Source organism: Equus quagga, chromosome 13, assembly GCF_021613505.1.
Source record: "Equus quagga isolate Etosha38 chromosome 13, UCLA_HA_Equagga_1.0, whole genome shotgun sequence".
Classification (NCBI taxonomy): Eukaryota; Metazoa; Chordata; class Mammalia; order Perissodactyla; family Equidae; genus Equus; species Equus quagga.
Genome location: NC_060279.1, coordinates 46,633,136 through 46,653,589, shown reverse-complemented (window position 1 = coordinate 46,653,589; position 20,454 = coordinate 46,633,136). Strand labels below are relative to the sequence as shown.

The window sequence follows — 20,454 nt, the reverse complement described above, 5'->3', positions numbered from 1 at the left end:
CAGCGTCTCTGAACAGTCCTGCGGGATTTGTGGGAGTCTCCATCATGCAAGAAGGCAGAATGGGGGACTAAGGTGAGGACACTGTTCTCATCTCAGCCCCGCCACTGCTCATCTGTGCGACTCGAGCAAGTTCGTTGCCCTCTGTGGCTCCTTTTCTTCAAGCGAGTTGTTTCCGTGTGCTGACAGAGGCCTCCGTCTCCCACTCCCCATGAGCTCCCGCCCTACATGCAAGAGGGCCAGTTCCACACAGAGCTGCATCCCGCACCGGTGGGAGGTGGGGTAGCGTGCAAAACCTGTGGTGCATGCATCCCCAGCCAGCCCTCCAACCCTTCGGCCCTCCCGAAGTCCCTCTGGGACTCTGGGCCTCCATTTCCTCCCCTCTCCCTAAGACCTTCTTCCTGCCAAGCCCTTTCTAAGGTGTGGTGTTTTGTCAGGGAGAAAGCCCACAGTGTCTCCCACGTTGGTTCTGGCTTGGATGATTTGGGCAAACACTATGTTACCACAATGATGGATGCGGTCTGCCGTGTTTTATGATCACTGTTGTCTACAAGGGACGCGCCAGGTGTGAAGGGCCGGGTGTGGCACGCCAGAAGACGGCTCTGGGGGCTGAGTCCCAGGGCAGAGGGAGCCTGAGGTGCAGGGAGAGGAGCTCCTCAGAGGGCAACGTTGCGGTTTTGGGAGAAGACCATTTTCGCGTCGATCTCTCCTTCCACCATGTGGGGGTGGATGTCCACGTTCATCCCCGCGTCCTTGCACAGCTTGAGCAAGGTGCGGATGTTGCTCTTGGACAGTCTCAGGTACCTGCGCCAGAAAGACAGAGGTCAGCCCAGGGCGGGGTCACCGAGCGCTGAACTTTGTGGAAAAGAGCTTAGATCGCGGCAGTGGCAGTGTAGGACCTCTGACGAGGACCGGCTCTCCAGACATTCCTGGAGCTGACAGAGATCTTATAAGAGAGTGGGACACCCACACAGTTGGTGGGAGCGTTTTTCATTTTTTTGCAGGGGAGGACTCACCCTACCCTGACATCTGTCGTCAACCTCCCCCCTCCCCGCCCCACCACAGCCCCAGTACATAGTTGCGTATGGTTGTAAGTTCTCTATTCCTCTATGTGTCTGCTGCCACAGCATGGCTGTTGACAGATGAGTGGTGTGGTTCTGCGCCCAGGAACCGAGCCCAGACGGCTGAAGTGGAGCACACTGAGCTTTAACCACTAGCCCATCAGGGCTGGCTCAAGTGGGAGTTCTTATTGATATAACTTCTTTGGAAATTAATTTGGCAACATATACATCAAACACTGCCGAGCATCCCCAAAAAAGTTTATTATCTTTAGTTCAGTAACTCCACTCAGGCCCTCAACTTATTGCAAAAAGAGAAGTCAATGGAAAGAAAAGCTGTATAAAGGAAAGTGTTCATTTTGGGGTTATCAACAACAGGGAAATAAGAAATGCCATCAACAGAGGAACGATTAAACGCATAATGGAATATCCCTTTCAGTGACTCTTCTGCTAGCATTAAACGTCACTAGGAAGGAGGTGCAATGTGGCCATGACGTTATGTTGAGTGGCAGAAAAAACCAGGCTGCAAATTGCCAGGTCTTCCTCTCCTTGCTGCGATGTGTGTGTAATCTGAGTGATGCTGAGGGCTGGGAGAAATACAGGACAGTGGAAATAAAAGCTGAGCAAAATTGTAAGAATAGAGATGAGTATTTTCTTTTAATAATATCCAAAATTTAAAAAATTAGGTCATTGGTTTGAAATATTAGCTAAAGCCCCACAATTCTGCCTTACACTGAAGAAAGGAACAGATCCCGTCTCTACTGTGTGGCAGAGTGCGTGCCTCTGCCGGTCATATCCGATGGGCTCCTTATTCTACCATCAACATTGACCTTGGTCCAGCTTTAGGATAAGGAGGTAGGTAGGCCCCCTACACAGGCCACCTGCTGGTTGGTTACTTTGCTGAAGATAATGGGGGAGGGGCTGCATGTTGCTATAACCTGGGTTTCCTACCCATTGGGGATGGCTTCCCTTCTCCTTCAAGATCTGCCCAGAACTTACCTGTTTCTACAGTCAGCTCAGACCCTGCTCGCCAGCCCCACAGCTGGACAGCTCCAGCTTTGCTCCCTGACCAGCCCAGCCCTAGAGGGTCTCACACATATGTATGTGTGGGCACTCACTAAGATCCCATTCCGGACAATTTCATCCTTTCCTTGGATGTTTTCCTAATGGCTTGTCGGATGCCATCTCTCCAAATAGCCTGTCTCCCTCCTTGGAGGGTCGGGGCCCTGTTGAAATCTCTCCTCTTTCCACTGTGGAGCTCAGCTAGGCTGTCTATTGGCCAGAGTCAACTAGAACCCTCCATCAAATCTGAAAGCTAGAGTGAAAGTCTTCCAGCCACGGAAGCAGCAAGAGCAAGGAGCTCCCCTCGCCCGGGGAGACTGCCCGTCCACCCGTCAGCCAGTCAGCCCACTCCACCCATCCTTCTCTCAGCCAGCCAGGGAGCAGAGCGGGACTCCGTGATGGGGCGATCGGACGCCAGGCGTCTGAGGCTCTCTTACATGCAGGTGAGCTCACTGCTGTCACCTCTACAAGGACAACGACATCATTCTCAGTCCCGTTCTCTTCTCTATGAAGTTTCTGAACCTTGTCAGTTACATCTTTACACTCAAGGATAACATTGGGCTAGGGAGGGGTGCTTGGGTTTTGGGGTGGAAACCAAGCTGTTTGGTGTTGCTGAAAACTAGCAGGTCCTGATAAATAAGACACAGAACAAGAAAGAAGGGAGGCCTTTGGTAAGAGCAGTAAATTCGAAATGGCATCACACTTTGCTCAGGGTCCCTTTGGGAGTCAAGCCCCAGACACACACGGGGAGTCCCTGGGGATGGGGCTTCTCTCACCAGCAATTCAGGACCATTGTGTAAGTGATCTGTTAAGGAAACTTCCTGTTAAAACAAGGCCAATTCCCTCTTGAATGATATTCATGGTTCCTATTGTGAAACAAAGTTTGAAATATTGGAAGGGTTGTGTAAGTGTCCACAGGTGTGGCATCGAAATAGCAGCAGCCGCATGTCGTGTCCATCCCAGAGACGGCCCACGAGCGGGCGAGGCTGCTTGGAAACCCCACAGCTGCAGCCCTGGAGCAGCTCTCCGGGCCTCAAAGGCAGAGGCCACCCGCGCTGCGGCCACCCTCCCCGGTCCCCAGGCCTGGCCCCCAGGCCCCCCTGTGTCTGAGCCGCAGATGGTAGCGAGCAAAGCTCCTTGTCTCGGGACACCCCGCCCGACCCTCAGGACTGCTCACCGGCAGCTCAGCACCTCCTCTGGTTTCAGCATTTTCACCATCTCTATCTTGGGCTCAGTGCCCTTCTCCATGAGGCTCTTCAGCTTGCGCTCATAGGAGCTGTCGGATGCCTTGACTACCCAGTCTCTCAGGAGGGTTGACCTCCGCTGGCCAAAGATAGTGTCCGGCAACGTGGGTTCTGTAATGCTTTGGCGACGGTACGGCATTGACCTCTGAGTGGACTCCAGGGCGATTGCATCCTTGATGTCTAGGTCTGAAATTGGACAGATGTCACCAGGGATTTAGATCCTGGTGGAGGTGAGGGGTGGGGTACCCAGGAAGGTGATGAGGTCTGGAAGACTGCATGGGCGTCAGACAATACTGTTCTGAGATATGGGGTCTTTTCAAGGCTTCCGTAGTTCTCCTTCTTAGCGTTTGTTGAATCCTTAATCATCTTTCCCTCCCTCCTTTCTTCCCAACTCCCTCCTCCTCCCTCCTTTCCTTTATTTCCTTTTCTCAATATTATCTTCTCTGCCTCTTCAGAGGGAGTTCACCTAAAGGGAACTTTAGCCTAGAGGGGGTAGAGGAGATCAACTTTGACCTGGGGTTTCTGTTTTGTTTTGTTTTTTTTTGCTGAGGAAGATTTGCCCTGAGCTAACATCTGTGCTGGTCTTCCTCTATTTTGTACGTGGGATGTTGCCACAGCATGGCTGACAAGTGGCATAGGTCCACACCGAAGATCCAAACCGGTGAACCCAGGCTCCCGAAGCGAGTGCGTGGAACTTAACCACTAGGCCTCAAGGCTAGCCCTGAGCTAGGTTTTTCAAGGACAAATAGTTTCTCAGATGAAAAAGGGAGAAAAGTATTGCAGGCAGAAAGAACAGCATGGATAGGCATTTATAACTGGTATGGTCAGTACAGAGAAAAGATTACCATTTTAAAAAATACGTTTTTCTAGCACACCAACAACCATACCAAATTTTATTAATCTTTGACTAGAATTTCTTGAGTTTTGCAGATATGCAATCATATCAGGGGAAAAATGAAAATATCTTCCTTCTAATATTTATGAAAATTATATGCTCTTCTCGACATAATGCATTTGACAGACTCTCCAAAACGATGTCAATAATGATAACGCAGGGCCGGCCGGTGCCGAGTGGGTAAGTTCACACGCTCCACTTTGGCAGCCGGGGGTTCGCAGGTTCGGATCCTGGGCGCAGACCTAGCACTGCTCGTCAAGCCATGCTGAGGCGGGGGCCCACACAAAATAGAGGAAGGTGGGCACAGACGTTAGCTCGGGGACAATCTTCATCACACACACACAAAATAATATGATGATGATGCAGTCATGCTTCATTTTGTTTCTGATTTTAATTAAAATGATTCTAGCATTTCATCATGTAGAATGATGCTTATCACTATTTTGGGTAAATGTTTTACAATATTCAGCAGCTTCACCCCTAGTTTACATGGAGGTTTTATTAGTAACAATGGCTTGGTTCTATTTATTGCTTTCCCATCATCTACTGATATGATCATATGGTTCTTCCTTTATTTTCTTGATGTAATAAATTATCCTGATATTGATAACCAAACCATTCCTAACCTACTGCAATAAATCCCACTTGGTCATGGTGTATTATTCATTATTCATACATTAACATATTGATATATTTTTATACATTAAGTCTATTTGCTAAAATTTTTAATATTTTTGCAAGATTGGCCTACGTTTTTGTATAATATATTAACATCAAGGTTATGATAGCTTGTTAAATTAACGTAGAAGTGTCTAGATTTTAAATGGTCTGCAGTAGTTAAGTAACATTGGGATTATTTGCTCTTTAAAGGTTAGATAGAACCTGGTGTGAAACCTTTCGTCCTGGTGCCTTTTTTAGTGCTCCTTATTGTATCAATTTTGATAATTTGTAGCATGATAGGAAATTTTCCATTTCTGCTGGGTTTTCAAATTTATTGTATAGAGATGCATGTAGTATTGTATTACAATTCAGTTGATGTATTTGTTATCTTTGCTTACTTGTCCTTTCTCATACAAAATCTTATATGTTTTTACTCTCCTTTTTAACAAGGCTCATGATAACTTCACATTGTCTGTCGCTTCCTCCAGCCTCAGTGGGCCCTGTCTGACATGGAGTTTCCCCTTGGGAGCTGGAATAGATGGGGATCCCTGAATCGCAGCCTCTAGAACTGGGGCTGGCCGGGTGGAGACCCCTCTCGGGCCTTGCAGTGTGCGCGGATGGAGCGCAGCACGTGTGGGCGCGGCCTGCTTTTTCAAAAGGCTGGCTTTGAATGTATCCTTTTAACTATTTTTTATCTTATATTTCTTTAATCTCAGCTGGTATTTAATGTATTAATTCTTGCTTCATCATATTAATTACTTCTATTCTTATAAATTAATAAAAGTCTTCTTTTTTAATTTTTTGTTTTATAAAGACAGGAACCATTACTTTTAGTTCTTACTGTAAATTTTCTTCTGAGCATAGATTTTGCCTTCATCCCATAGGTTTGGTATGAAACAGGCTTGTTTTCATTAGTTTTTTCTTTGCTATAAGGGTATTTTAGGAGCATGTTTCTTAATGTTCGACTGTTAAGTTGGGGGTAGCTTTTAATTTTATTTGTAATTATTACTTTAGGATAATGTAGATGATCCTAAAATATTTATTTTTTTGAGTGTTTCTGTTTTCTTTGTGGGGCTACATTGATTATTTTTGTAAATGTTCTTTGGTGATATAAAAATGTCTGTTCTCTATTCAATTATAATGTTATTGTTTGTTAATTGCATTGATAGGTTTGTCTATGTACTTCCTATTATTTTCTATTTAATCTATCTATTTGGTTCTGAAAGAAGTGTATTAAAATCTCCCATTGTAACTATATTTTAATCAGGTTCTGCTTGCTTTTCTAAACATTTATCTGTTTAGCTGCTATATTTTTTGGTGCGTGTAGGTTTATGGTTATTATTTATTCTCTTTACTGTTTTAAAATATCCCTCTTTTACCCTCTCTGTTGCTTACAGCCTTAATTCCACCTCATCTGCTGGCATTTCTTATCTCTTTGCTTATCCTTTTATTTTCAATCTTTCTATATTACCTTGTATTAAGTGTGTATCTAGATTTTGATTATAAACCAATCATTTCCATATTTGGTGCCTCTGCTCTCTTCTAGACCATTTTCTGCAGATGAAGGGACATATGGCTGAGAAAGTCCTTCAATATTTCTAAATCTGCAAGTATCGTTTATTCCTTCTGACAGTGACTTACGTGTGGGCTCGGGACAGGATTATGCAATTGTAGGTCTTCACTCTTGGCAGTCGGTAGGTGCCATTTCACTTCCAGGTTGATTCTAGTGTCTTTTTCCTTTGTAAGTAAATTGTGCTTCCTGTAAGCTTGCAAGCTTTCATCAATAAAGTTTGGGAATTTTACCAGGATAGGTCAGGGAGAATGAGTCTAGAGCTCCTACAGTTACATAAATGGAGGGACAGCAGCCTGGAGAGAGGCTGTGACTTGCCCAGGTCTCATGAGTTAGTGGCTTAATTGGGATTTTTTTTTTTTTTTTTTGGTGAGGAAGATTGACCCTGAGCTAATATCTGTTGCCAATCATCCTCTGTTTTGTATGTGGTATACTGCCACAGCATGGTTTGAGGGGTGGTATGTAGGTCTGTGCCTGGGATCCGAACCCCCAAACTCTGGGCCACCAAAGCGGAGAGTGCGAACTTAACCGCTACACCACTGGACTGGCCCCTTAATTGGGAGTCTTTATGTCCAGTATGTTGTTCTGAACTGACAGCTGGTCCCTAATAGGGTGATAGAGTCAGATGGCCTTAGCAGTCCCTGTTTGTGCATGGTGGAAATTGATGCTATGTTTCAGAAAAATCACGAGCTGCACATCTTGACACAAATGGGAAACCCCTTGGGGAGAGGGCCGTAAGCTCTCCTGAGGCATCTGATCCTCTTCGGGGTCAAGGCAGGGCTCACGTAGGAAAGAATAGCAGTGTAAATGGTGACGATAACTATACATGTCAGCTAACATCTGTTGAGTGAGTTGTGTGCCAGGCAGTGTGCAAGGGGCTTTCTAGGGAGGGGGCACTACAGTCTCGCAACCGTGTCATGTCCATTTAAAAACGGAAAAAGTTGAGGATCAGAAAGATTTAGTCATGTGCCCAAGATATCATAGCTAATTAGTAGTGGGTCCAGGAAGATGTGAACCCAGGTTGTCAGTGCCTTTGTCTGGGAGCCTGTCCTGGCTACCCTCTTGGACAAAAATGCCCCCCATTCCTGAGTTTGTGGCTGAACAGAGAGGTTAGATTTCTGGTGGGCTGTGTTTGGGACTCCAGGACTGACTCTGTACTCATGGAGACGGAGGGGGTGATTGCCCTCCAGCCCTCAGCGTTAGGAATGCACCCTTGCCCTGGCATCAACAGAATGCCCAAGGCGTAGGTGGCCAGGGAGAGAAAGCCAAAGGAACTCCCGTTTCCGTCTAGCTGCACAGACTTTGTCAAGATTTGCTTTGGAAATACATTCCAAATGCTTTCCCAGGATCTTTTACTGGCCATAGTCAGAGTGACCTTTTTGAAATTAAAATCCAACTTGGTAGCTTCCTTCTTAAAATTTTTCAGTGACTTGCCATCACATTCGATCAGGTTTAGGTTTTGGAAAGGCTGATCTGAGACTTCTGCTTTCAGCCCAGATGGCATAATAGGGGCTGCATTTATCCTTTCACCTTGAGCAGTCAAAGAGTGGGGCCTGAAAACAGCAGTTTTCAGACATTGGATAACAGGCAATAAGGGCAGTGAGCCTTGAGAGGCAGACAAGTGAGGTGAGCCCATGACGGCCCCACCAATGGCTGGAAAAGGCTTCCAGGCAGTGGTATGGGCAAGGGAAGGGTGGGCAGAGCCTGGTGGTGGCCCTGAGCTGGGAAGGAGAGCAGACCATTTAGATGGGCCAGGGCAGCTGGAAGTCACAGGGCAGATAGCCAGGAGAGAGTGGCATGGAGCTCTCAGGAACTCTCCAAAGGCTCCTCTCTGCTGAGGACTAATTAGCACACGCAAGAGAGGGAACGACACAGCACTGGTAGCCACGACCACTCAAAGAGCATTGTGAATATACTCTGTGTGCTCAGGAAGGCTTGAGCCTGTTAAGGAGAGTCACAGAAGACTAAAAGTCACCCAAACTGAAGTTCTAGAGATGAAACTACGCTGCCTGAAGTGAGAAACACATTGGATGGGATCAACAGCTGACTAGGCATTGCAGAAAAGACTAGTGAATTTGAAGACAGAGCAACAGCAACTATCTAAAATGAAACACAAAGAGAAAAATTGGGGGAAAAAAACCCCAGTGAGCTGTGGGACTTCAAATATGTGTAATTGCAGTGCCCGAAAGAGAAGGGAGAGAGTGGAGACTGAAAAAAAATTTGAAGAAATAATGGCTAAAAATATTCCAAATTTGATGGAAACTATAAGCCAAGAATCTCAACTAACGCTAAACACAAGAAACACGAAGCAATTGACACTGGGGCGGATCATAATCAAACTGCTTAACAAGAAAGGCTTCAGGGCCGCCCTGCGGCCTCGTGGCTAAGTTCGGCGCACTCTGTTTTGGCTGCCTGGGTTTGCAGATTTGGTTCCTGGGTGTGAACCTGCACCACACGACAACCACGCTGAGGTGGTGACCCACATACAAAAAAGCAGATGTTAGCTCAGGGCAAATCTTCCTCAGTTAAAAAAACGCAAAAAACAAACAAAAAAACCCCCAAGAAAAACAAACACCTTCAGAGAAGGAAAAAGATACATCACAGAGGAACATTAATCAGGACAGCCAAGTTCTCACTGGAAACACTGCAAGCTGGAAGACAGAAGAGTGTTTCTGTAAGGTACTGAGAGAAAAAAGCTTGTCAATCTAGAATTCTATACTCAGCTAAATTATCTTTCAGAAACAAAGGTGAAATAATGGCCTTTTCAGACATACAAAAGGTGAAAGAATTTATCACCAACAAACCCACACATAGGAAATTTTAAAGGAAAATCTTCAGGCAGAAGAAATGAATCCAGACAGAAATCTGGGCCTGTGTAAAAAAATGAAGAGCCCTGAAAGTGTTAACTGTGTGAGTAAACATAAAAATCTCTTTAAAAGAGAGTTGCTTAAAGTAAAATTAATAACAACATATTGTGGGGTTTATAACGTAAGAATAAATGTGATGTGAGGTGGTAGCAGCATGAAGGCTGGGACAGGAGAAGTAGAAGCATGCTCTCGTTGGTTCCTCATGTTCTACGTGAAGTGAGAAGGAAGGAAGGTGGGACAAGGCCAGGATGGATCCTGCACACTCTGGGCAACCACAGAGATGGCGCAAAGGGGTTATCGCTCGTAATCCAGCAAAGGAGATGAGCCTGAATCACAAAAACACTCAGCCCAAAGGAGGACAGAAAAAGAGGAAAGGGGAGCAAAGAACAGGGAAACAAGTTAGAAACTAACATGTTGAAACTCAACCACCTCAGTGATCATATTCTGTGTCAATGGTCTAACTGTCCAAAGGAGAAGGTTGAAATTGCCAGATTGGATTTAAAAATCAAGACTCAATCATCTGCTGCCTAAAAATTCAGTTTAAATAAAAAGACGCAAACAAGTTAGACAGGCCAACGTGATAGCCAAGAGGAGGAGAGCTGTGGGGCCTTTGATAGTGGAGGAAGATCAGGAATAAACTAAAACAATAGGAGTGGAAATGGAGAGGAAGGGAAAGAGATGAAAGACACAAAGATGGTGCTGTCTCCAGGACCCAGTAACTGGTCATGAATGGTAACTGCTGATGAGGCGTAACTGGTCACAAAGGGTAGCTGGTTATGAGGGGTAACTGGTCATGAAGGGTAGCTGGTCATGAGGGGCAACTGGTCATTAGGGGCAACTGGTCATGAGGGGTAACAGCTCATGAGGAGTAACTGGTCATGATGAGTAACTGGTTATGAGGGGCAACTGGTTGTGAGGGGCAACTGGTCATGAAGAGTAACTGGTTGTGAGTGGTAACTGGTCATGAAGGGCAACCGGTCATGAGGGGTGGTGGCAGAGGCGACTTCCAACTGGGGCCACGCTCTGGGCCAACGCTAGGCCCTGAGATGGTGCATACGAGGGGGCATGTGGATCTGTGGAGCCTGTAGACACTAACAGTGGGAGTTGGGCATGTAGAGGGAGCCTAGGAGAGAGGGCTCTCTGGAGATTTAGATTTGAAATCATCAGACCGTGGGTAAAGCCATACATTTGAATAGTGTCAGCCAGGAAAAGTGTATAATGGGATGACAATGGCAGTGCTAATCAGAGGGGAATTCCGAGGGGAAACTTTGGTATGGGAGGAGGGAAAAAAGGAAGGGTGGTTAGTAGCGACTTAGAAACATATGAGATTAATAAATTAAATAGGAAAATATACAGAGAAGCCTTATGGAAAATAGACAAAGCAGGAAAGAAGCCCACCAAACTGGAAAATTCTGCATCCTTCGTTCATAGAAATGAGGAGACGCAAGACCACAGCTGTAGCTTAACCATCTGGTTTCTCTCACTGCCTTGGGTCTGGTTGGGCCCACCTAAACATTGTGCTGGGGGGAGGACAAGGACTCCACACTCCTCCTTGTGGGTTGAGCCCTCAGAGGGGACTGAGGGGGCAGTGACAAAGGAAGGGGGGCACAGATGAGATGCCCTCGGGGGATTCACGGGGGAGAGGCCGTAAAGGAGAGAAAGGAGCCCCTCACCGTGTCAGTGTGGCAGCAGGCTGCTGCCCCCGGATGTGGCAATAAGATAGTCAGTGGAGGGCCAGGGATGGCATCTCAGTGATTTAAGGGGAGTGAAGGGAAATTTTTGTGAAAATGAAGTGAGATGCTGAAAGTGAGCCTGTCTGCTTTGAAAAGCGAACACTGGAGTGGAGTGGTCACTGTTCTTTCTTTTAGCTTTGAGGTTCTGGAGCCCGAGACAGTACAGTTCATTCATTCAGGACACTCACAGTGTTTTGCAGATTTTGATTTTGTGGCCATCACAACACTGAAAACATGGAAGAGGGGGAGTTGTGACTGCGTAGACAGTGTCACATTCCAGTCCTAGAGGTGGTGGGGGATGTCGCCCCCAGGTCACACAGAATTGTGGTGTTGAGAGTGGAAGGGGCTCGCTCTGCAGACAGGGAGTGCAGGACGCCCACGGGGTCTGGTTCTTGACAAGGGTGCCAGTGATTCGGGCGCTGAGTGGGGCTGGGGGAGGCTAGACCCCGATGTCTCGGTCTAGCATACTCTTCCTCGAGCTGCCTTATCTCCTCTTGGACTCCTGCTGTAGCCTTAACTGGCTCCATGCCCTTCCTGGGGGCTGTGTTATCTTAAACTTGACTCCCAAACCAGATCCTCCCCAAGCCTTTTGGGCCTCTTGTCAGCCTGCACAGGAAGCTCCCCCTACTGCGTCCAGGCTCAGCCCTGCCCCAGTCCTGGATGCCACACCTGGCCGCCCAGCGGCTTCCTGGGGTCCGAGCTCCAGACGCACTTGGGCTGCGCTGAGCACCTGCTGCCCCCCAGTGGCCACTGGCTGTATTAGATCAGGAAAGAGAACTGCTGTCCAACAGGGTGGCTTTGTCTTGGGGGATCGCAGGGGACTGCAGAGGACCAAGTGGCTGCTGAGTCAGCCTGCCCGCTGGCATCCTTGTGCGCGAGGTGAAAAGAATTATTTAGTCAACTGGTATGAGAGTTTCTCTTAGGAAAGGAACTGCCTTTGTTTGGGAAAATACCTGGCTAGACTACTTTGAGTGTGGAAAGAGACAGTGAAACAAAGCGATCCCTCCAGGTGAAAAGCCAGCGGGAGTGGGTGGGGTGGGGAAGGCAGAGGCTGGAGGAGAGGAGAGGAGAGGAAGAGGGGGAGTGGGAGGACCAGGACTAGAGTGAGACAAGGAGGTGCCCGGGGACAGATTTAAGGAGGTGCTGGCCCTCAGGCTCACCCAAGTACAGTGTCGACACCTGAGCCTGAGTGCCTCCTTAAATCCTGTGCCCTGGGTGCCTGGCTGGGCTCACTCTGGCCTGGGTCCTGGATTTGAGCAAGACATCTGGAGGCTGCCCCTGCAGGGAAATGTGGGGGTCTCCTGGCGGCAGGGGACAAGGACTTTGAAGAACAAGACGGGCTCATAATTGATTTCTGATTTGTTTGCTGTATGACTCTGTGATGTGATTCTTTCTCTTTGCTGCCCCCACCCTTCAGTAGAGTCTGCGTACACAGGCTTCATGTGAGAGGTGTGGGGAGAAGCGAAGGAAGCATGCTCTGTGTCTGGTTGGCAGGGGCGGGGAGAAAGGAACAGTGTAGAAAGCGATGTGAGACCTACAGATGCTCAGGGTCCCAGCAGACCAGGACTTTGGAGCCAGATGTGACTCTAGAGTCACAGGAAACTGCAGAGAGGTGTGGGGCTTCCTGCAGGGCATAAGTCCATCTAGCTTTGCTTTTTTAAATAACCGTTTGTTTTGGAGTTTAGATTTACAGAAGAGTTGCAAGGATGGTGCAGGGAGCTCCTGTGTACCCTTCCGTCAGTTTCCCCTGACGTTAACATCTTACATAAACAGGGTACATTTGTCAAAACTGAGAAATTAACACTGGCACATTATGGAGCCTTTTTGGATTTCACCAGTTTTTCCACTAAAGTGTTATTCTATGATCAGTCCAGGACCCTGAACTGCGTGTAGAGCTGGTCATGTTTAAATCTGACAGGTGTGACGGCAGTGCACTTACACTGGCTTTGGTGTCTTACATGAAAAGGAGAAAGCATTTTCTTGTGAACAATGGGGACATTTTTGTACAGGAGAACTGCAGCCCCTGCTTGAAGGCTCTTGTCCACACTTCCTTTGGGTTAATGGAATCGCCTCCAGAATTCTCTTTGACCATACGCCTCCACCCCAGAGGCCGGGCACAAGAAGCGTACCTGTTTCTCCAACGGCGCGGTCCGGCCCTCCTGAGAAGTTCAGCACGTGTTTACTCAGAGTCACCACTCGCTGACAGTGTTGAGCACACTCTGTGTCAGGCTGAGTGCTTTCCTCGCCTCATCTCACTAACGCGCCTCAGCTGTACTATGAGGTAGGTCATCTTATTGTCCCATTTTATAAATATGAAAACTGGACCCCAGAGATGGCGTGACTTGCCCAGGAATTATACAACTCTGAGCTCAATACAGAGTGTGGAGCCAGGATTCGAACCCCGGCCGTCTTGGGAGGTGGGCATCTGGCAGAACCTGAGCCGACCGACCTCTTCTTGGGGAGGAGCAACACCTGGCAGGTTTAAGGCCAGCAGGTGTGGTTCCTTCTGTAACTGACAATGTCACAGTACCTAAATCAATTAGATAATTGGGACGCAGAAGGTTGATGTCACCAAAATGGCTTCAGGAACCTGGGTACACTATGCTGGCTTCTGAGAAGAGCACACGCATGTGTGGGCCAAGCCTTGACATCCCCCTGCCTCGTGTCCAGGCGACATCCAGCTCGCAGTGTGATCCCTAAAGAGCCATGGAGGGCTCCTGCGTCCACAGTGGCTGGGTTGATGTGGATGCTACTGCCCTAAGAATGGTGTGAGCTCTTGGTCCCTCTGAGAGGTGGGGGATGGGGGGGGGACAGTTCCCAGTCCTGGGGCCAGGATGCTTTCCTCACCAGATTTCCTGGCGCTGTCCCTGGTGTAGTTGCCCGGGACTGTGCTGAGGCGTTTTCCCTTTGGCTCCGCTCCGTAGGGCCTTCGGTACCTGGCGGAGTTCTCCTTCTTCTTGGTGCTTTGCCTTGTGGCCTTGGAGGGGAGCGGAGAGAAGGATGTACAGGAGCGCGCGCCTTCCCCCGCGGCGGGGGCTTGTCGGGTGGGAGCTGGATGGGGCAGGTGATTACTGTGAGCGTTAGTCTGGGGCAGGAGCGGAGCCTAGAGCCTTAACACATTTTTAAAAAGTGGCCAGTGTGCAGGAGCGGGGTGGGCACCCCTCGGCAGCGTGGGGAGCCGGGTGCGGGTGGGGCGGGCGGGACGCCGAGCGGCTGTGTCACCTGGTCAGAGAACGACACCTGGCGGTTCCCACCCTGGGGCTTCGGGACGCTTTTGCCTTTCTTTTCTTCCTTCCCCCTTGCTTTAAAAGGTGTCGCCATCTTGGGCTTGTGCTTCTGAAAGGACAGGGAAGAGGGCGCTGTGGCTGCCCCGCGGGGCGCAGACCACCATCCGCCTCCAGAGCGGCGATGGGACGCTCCCCTGAGTGGGCTGTCCCTCCCTCCACCCCGCTCTGGTGCTCCTGTCCTCCCCTCACTGTCCCTCTGCCTCCAGGCACCCCTGGTGGCCATGTCATACCGCCCCCAGAACCATGTTCTAACCCCCAAGGCTAATTGTCCCTCTCCACCTCAGAATCCATCACTAGCTCCCTATCACCCCCCTGCAGGGCCTACCCCCAGCCTGGCAGGAACTCCTCCCAGCCCCTGCGTGGCCGTTCTAGCTGTGACTTCCCTGCCATGGCCTCCAGTCTGGAGCCACAGGAAGGCTGCCCTGTCTTTGAGTCCAGCCAGGACTCTCCCTCTGTCCCAAGAATGCCCTCCTTGCCGCACCCCCACTCCATCCTGTCTTCCCAGAGCTGTCATCACAGCTCACCTGCCTTTCTCCGCCCCGTGCTCCTTGCGGCCTGTCTAGGGCTGGCGTGCGTGCCTTGCATGGACTTCCCTATGCTCTCCTGGCCTCGCCTGCCCGGGGAAGGCAGGCAGGAGCACGGGCTCACTAGGGAGCTCCAGGGTCTGGGGACAGGGACCCCCGGGCCAGTATCTGAAGCATCTTGGGGAAAAGCCGAATGGACTGGGTCTCCCCTCCGCTGTGCCGCGGGTGGTTGTGGGGAGATGAGGGCCGAGCCTGGTTTCCAGGTCAGGCGGCCAGGCTTGGGATCCCGTCTGTTGTTTAGTGGCCGAGCAACCTTGGGCAAGTGACAGCTCTCTCTGTGGCTTGTTTTCTTATCTGAAGATGGGGACAAGAGTGGGACCTACCTCACAGGGTTACTGTGAGGAATAAATGAGTCACCATGTGGAAGTGCAAGCCTTCCATGAATGTTGGCTATATCCTGTGGGGCAGAAGAAGTGTTTTGAGGAGCCGGTCGGGTGTGTGGGAGAAGCTGCCCAAGGTGTGCTTGTGGCCGTCTAAGGAGGGGGCGCTGGTCGATCTCAGGGTCTTGTTTGGCTTAGTGAGGAGATGGGGTGCAAGTTGGGGGCAGGGCTGAACCTTCAGGCTGAGGAGAGAGGCTAAGGCCAGCTTCTCCAGGGGTGCTTCCTCCTGCCTTCCCCCTACAGCCTCAGCCTCTCCTCAGGAGTCGCCTGAGTCCGAGACCTCCGGGGGCGTCCCCCTCTGTCTCAGGAGCTTCCTTTAACACCCAAATGATTCTGGGAGAGATCACAGTGCTTGAAGACTTAACTGCATTTTCAATTTAAATTTGTTCCCTCCCTGGGTCCAAAATTATTTACAATAAAAGCCGCATATAAGGTAAAGCTGTGAGCACATTATTGGAATATAACCCTTGCGAGGAGCCACGGGACCACACGTGTTCATTGCAGATGTGGATATAATTTCTGTAATTGACACTGAGCTCTGAGCAACCCAGCAGTCAAGCCCTTACCCCTTCCAAAAAGTGGGGGGCGGGGGTGCTATCTGTCAATCTTAGCACCTCCGTGTAAGACGTGTCTCAGCACTCTGATGGAATGCACACTCCAGATCCCACCGTAAATGATAAGGAGCCACATAACAGCACGGAGCTTTCCTGAAAGGCAGCGAGTGATGACCTGGGCGAGGCAGAGACCGCAGAGGTGGCTGTGGGAGTCAGCCCCACACGGCCGTGAGCTGGGGGACTGGATAGATCGGAGTTTGAGCCCTGGCTTGGGCTTTAATTAACTCCATGAGCTCAAGCAAATTACTTCTCTTCCCCTCAGCTTCCTGGTCCTCAAGCGGGGGCTCAGAAGGGCGCCCACCTTGCAGCCTCGGGGGAGCGGTCGACGCGGGACCTCACTGCAGGGCTGAGCACAGGGCCCAGCACGCAGGAAATGCTTAAGAGAGGTTAGCGTCATCATTCGTAAGGCCATTTTTCACCCATTTTCCTCTGGGGGCCGGGGGATTCAAGGTCAGGTGGCATCTCCTGTGGAGGAGACCACTTTCCAAGGGCATGGCTTGATTCTCTGTAAGGGGGACTCTGGGGGAAACAGAGGCAAAATTGGTTGCCATACTTCCTGGAGAAAGAGGGAAGCATGGTGCTATAGACTGAGTGTCTGTGTCCCCCAAAATTCATATGTTGAAATCCTAACTCCCAACGAGACGGTGTTAGGACGTAGGGCCTTTGAGAGGTGACTAGGTCATGAGCTGGAGCCCCACGAATGGGACTAATGCCCTTACAGAAGAGGCTCCAGAGAGCTCCCTGGCGCCTTCCATCACGGATGGGACAACGATAAGGAGCTGGCTGTGAAGCAGGAAGAGACCGTGCCGGCTGGCACCTTGATCTCGGACTCCCAAGCCTGTAGAACTATGAGAAATAGATTTGTGTTGTTTATAAGTCACCCAGTCTGTGCTGTTCTGGTTTGACAGCCCAAATGGACTAAGACCAATGGGTTAGAGCTAGTTCTGATGCAGCGGAGAAAGGAGGAGCTCCGTAGGAGCCCCAGTGGAGATAATGGCAGTGCTGACTGAGTGCCCTGTGACTCTGGAGCCATAAGGAGGACAGGAGTATCTGGGGACAGTGGGAAGGACCCATCCTGCCAAGCCTAGATGCTACTGCCCCTCAGTCCTTCTCGAACACCGACCAAGACGACCTCAACATTTCCCTCACCTTGACTGAACTAGACAGGTTTCATCCTGACTCTAGGTCTGTCATCTTCCTTTTCTTTTCCTTTAGAAAACTTACACTGTGAATTCGTTCTCTGCCCCTTAGAGATGTAAATGTTTTCCTAGCCTCTTGCCAGTTTTAAAATCCAGGAAAGTTTTCCTCAAGGACCTGGGAGCCATCCCTTTAAAATGTAACCATCGCGAAGGATAGGGCCCTCTCCCAGCCTCCTGGGGCAGGAGCGTAACCACATAAGCGACAGTTAGTCAACAGGATGTCCTCGCCACACCGACGGCCTCCCCTCACACCTCCGGTGCTTTTCTACTAGTTCACCCGGTGCTTGGAGACCCTCGTGCCTTTTGTTTCCCGGGACTCGGGGTCCCTCCCTCCCTGCGGCAGCCTGGGATGGAGTCTTCCTCCCGGCCTCCTTGGCAGCCACACCTGGAGACCTTGATGCTTCTTCCCCTGCCTCCGCTCCAGCCACTCCAGCACCCGCGTGAGGTCGGACATCCGCCTCTCCTCAGCGGTCCTCCACATGGACTTCCTCTCTGAGGGCATCGCGTCCCTCGGGTCCTCGGGTTTCTCTGACATTTTGGCGTCTTGCTTGTGCCTTGGGCGGGAGGTGGCCTACACTCACTTGGTGGATTGTCTGCCTCTGCTTGCTGGCCGGGTGACCCAGATGGGAGGGTGTGGCCTCTAGGGTGAACTTCAAGGGCAGAGTTGGGCCAGCGGCTGGGATATTGGTCTTAAAGGCTGGGAGGTCTTGGGGGTGATTGTGAGGTCACTGTGGGCTGGCCCTTGGGCTCAGAGTGGAGTGGGACACTGGCTTCCCCACATGGCCACTGCCCCTCTTGCCTGCACACTGCCACTGCCTCCTTTACGGCCCCTCCACCTCCGCTTCCACAGATATCTTCCTAAAACAGAGGTCAGCTCATGTCACTCCTGCTCTCAAAGACCTTCCATGGCTCCCTGTAGCCTGTAAAATAATCTAAATTTCTTAGTTTGGCATCCAGGCTTTCCACAATGTACTCTAATTAGAATGAAGCTTTTAAAGGCTCAATTACTTCTATATTCATTAAACAAGTAGCTATCAGATGCCTAGTATGTGCCAACATGGTGCTGGGACTCTAATGCAAGATAAAAACCTAGACTTCCTAAACGTATGGGTCAGTGGGAAAGACAAGACAGTCAAATAATCATTCTGTGAATCCATAATGACAAATGAAGATGAGTGCTCTGAAGGAAAGGAATGTAATTCTCTGAAAGCCTGTGACCGCAAAACTAGACTTGGATTGGGTGATGAGCTTGGAGCTAAAGGGTAAGTAGGCTTCCACAGGGCTCTGGGCCAGAGGGATGAGCATGTGCAAAGGCCCTGAGGCAAGATGGAAGCATGGTACACTCGAAGAACAGAAGTCCAGGGTGACTAGAGTACCAGGTAGTGAGAAATGATGCTGGAGAGGTGGGAAGAGGCCAGACCAGACAACCTTGGAGGTCACAGATTTGCTCAGATTGGGAAGGAAAAGGAAAACAATAAAGGGATTCAAACAGAAGGGACAGAGTGACATGAGCAAGCTTCCTTTTTTGCTTTAGTAAACTTTTATTGAAGGAAACTCTGTATACAGAAATGTGCCAGAATCACAAATGAAGACCTCTGTGTAACCAGTACCCAGAATTCCCTCTTATGGCCCCACGAGTCACCACCTCCCTCCCAGGGTAAACACTATCGTAACTTCTAACTTCATAGATTTGTCTGTTTGAGTTTTACATAAAAGAATCAAACATGCATAGTCTTTTGTATCTTGTCTTCATTCATTTTATAATATATTTTCAGGATTTTAGCAATGAATTCATTTAGACTTTGAGTATGTGGAAATGTCCTTCTTTTACCTTCATTTTTGCAGAAAGATTTGTTGGATAACAGAATCCTTGGTTAGCAGTTTTTCAGCACTTTGTAACATCATTTCACTGCCTTCTGCCTCCATCGTAGGTATGGAAAGTCCACTGTTAATCGTATTGTTGCTTTCCCAACATGAGTCATTTTCTCTCTGTTTTTGTCTCTCAGCTGTTTCTTATGATGTGTCTGGATGTGGATCTTTTTGTATTTATCCTACTTGAGTTTTGTTAAACTTTTTGGATAGGTATTTAATGTTTTCCGTCAGATTCTGGAAGATCTTGGCCATTTTTCTTCCAATATTTTTTTCTGCCCCTTTCTCTTTCTATTTCTGGGACTCCCGTTATACATCTGTTGACATGCTTGATGTCCCACTGATCTAAAGTTTTCTTCAATAACTTTTTCCCTCTCTCTTCAGATTGAATAATTTCTATTAATCTATCTTCAAGTTCACTAATTCTTTCCTCTGCCATATATAATCTGTTGTTGAGTCTTTCCAGTATAATCTTCATTTCAATTGTAATTTTCAACCCCAGAATTTCCATTCCTTTTTAAAAAAATTTCTCTCTCTTAATTAAGAATCTCTCTCTGTTGATTCATTGTTGTCATATTTTCATTTAAAAATTTAGACATAGGTTACTTTAATTCTTTGACTATATTTATAGCAGCTATTTGAAGTCTTGGTCTGCTAAATCCAACATCTTGGGACACTCAGAGACAGTTTCCATTGACAGCCAGTTTCCTGAGTGTGTGTCACACTTTCCAGTCTCTTTGCATATCTTGTAATTTTTTATTGAAAACTGGACATTAAAAAATATCATAGGAGCTTTGCCTTCTGATTCCCTTGTAAGGTTTATTGTTGCTGTTTTTTTCACTTGTTTCTTTGTTTAATAACTTATCTGGGCTCTGCGACTCAGACAATTCCTCTCTGGGAGTCTGGGAATCCTGTCCTCCCTCTGGTTGGAGCCAGAGGTTTCTGATCAAGCTTTTTGTGTTTTTGTTTTTACATTTCAGCCGGGCTTTCTCAGCACTGTCTCTGGGTCTTCATAGAAGATTGGACAGAACTTGTGCTCAAACCCCTTGGGTCAATGACCACCTGTCCTCTGCTGCTGAATCTGCATGTGGGAGCTGTATCAGTTATCTTACTGCTGTGTAACAAATCATCCCAAAGTTTAGTGGTTTAAAACAAAAACGTTTATCCTCACACAGTTTCTGTGGTCAGGATGCTGAGTGTGCCTTTGCTGGGCCCTCTGACTCAGGCTACAATCAGGGCATTGCAGATGTCTGAAGGACCGACTGGGGAAGGCTCTAGTTCCAAGCTCCTCATCTGGTTGTTGGCAGGACTGGCTTCCTTGCAGTCTACTGAACTGAGGCCGTCAGTTCTTTCTTTGCTGGCTGTTGGCAGAAGGCCACCCTCAGTTCCTTGTGACATGTGCCTCTCCACAGGGAAACTCACAACACAGCAGCTT

The 20,454-nt window shown here is 48.8% G+C and overlaps 1 protein-coding gene across 1 annotated transcript; it reads right to left on the bottom strand.

Moving 5' to 3' along the window:
- Positions 1-653: 653 nt before the first annotated feature.
- On the bottom strand, positions 654-17,685 carry C13H16orf78 (chromosome 13 C16orf78 homolog). Its single transcript, XM_046681656.1, has 6 exons — positions 17,544-17,685; positions 17,403-17,410; positions 14,291-14,422; positions 13,934-14,042; positions 3,295-3,547; positions 654-801 (listed from the first exon to the last, which is right to left on the bottom strand). The coding sequence occupies exons 1-6, from the start codon at positions 17,683-17,685 to the stop codon at positions 654-656; spliced, it is 792 nt and encodes a 263-aa protein (XP_046537612.1).
- Positions 17,686-20,454: the final 2,769 nt, after the last annotated feature.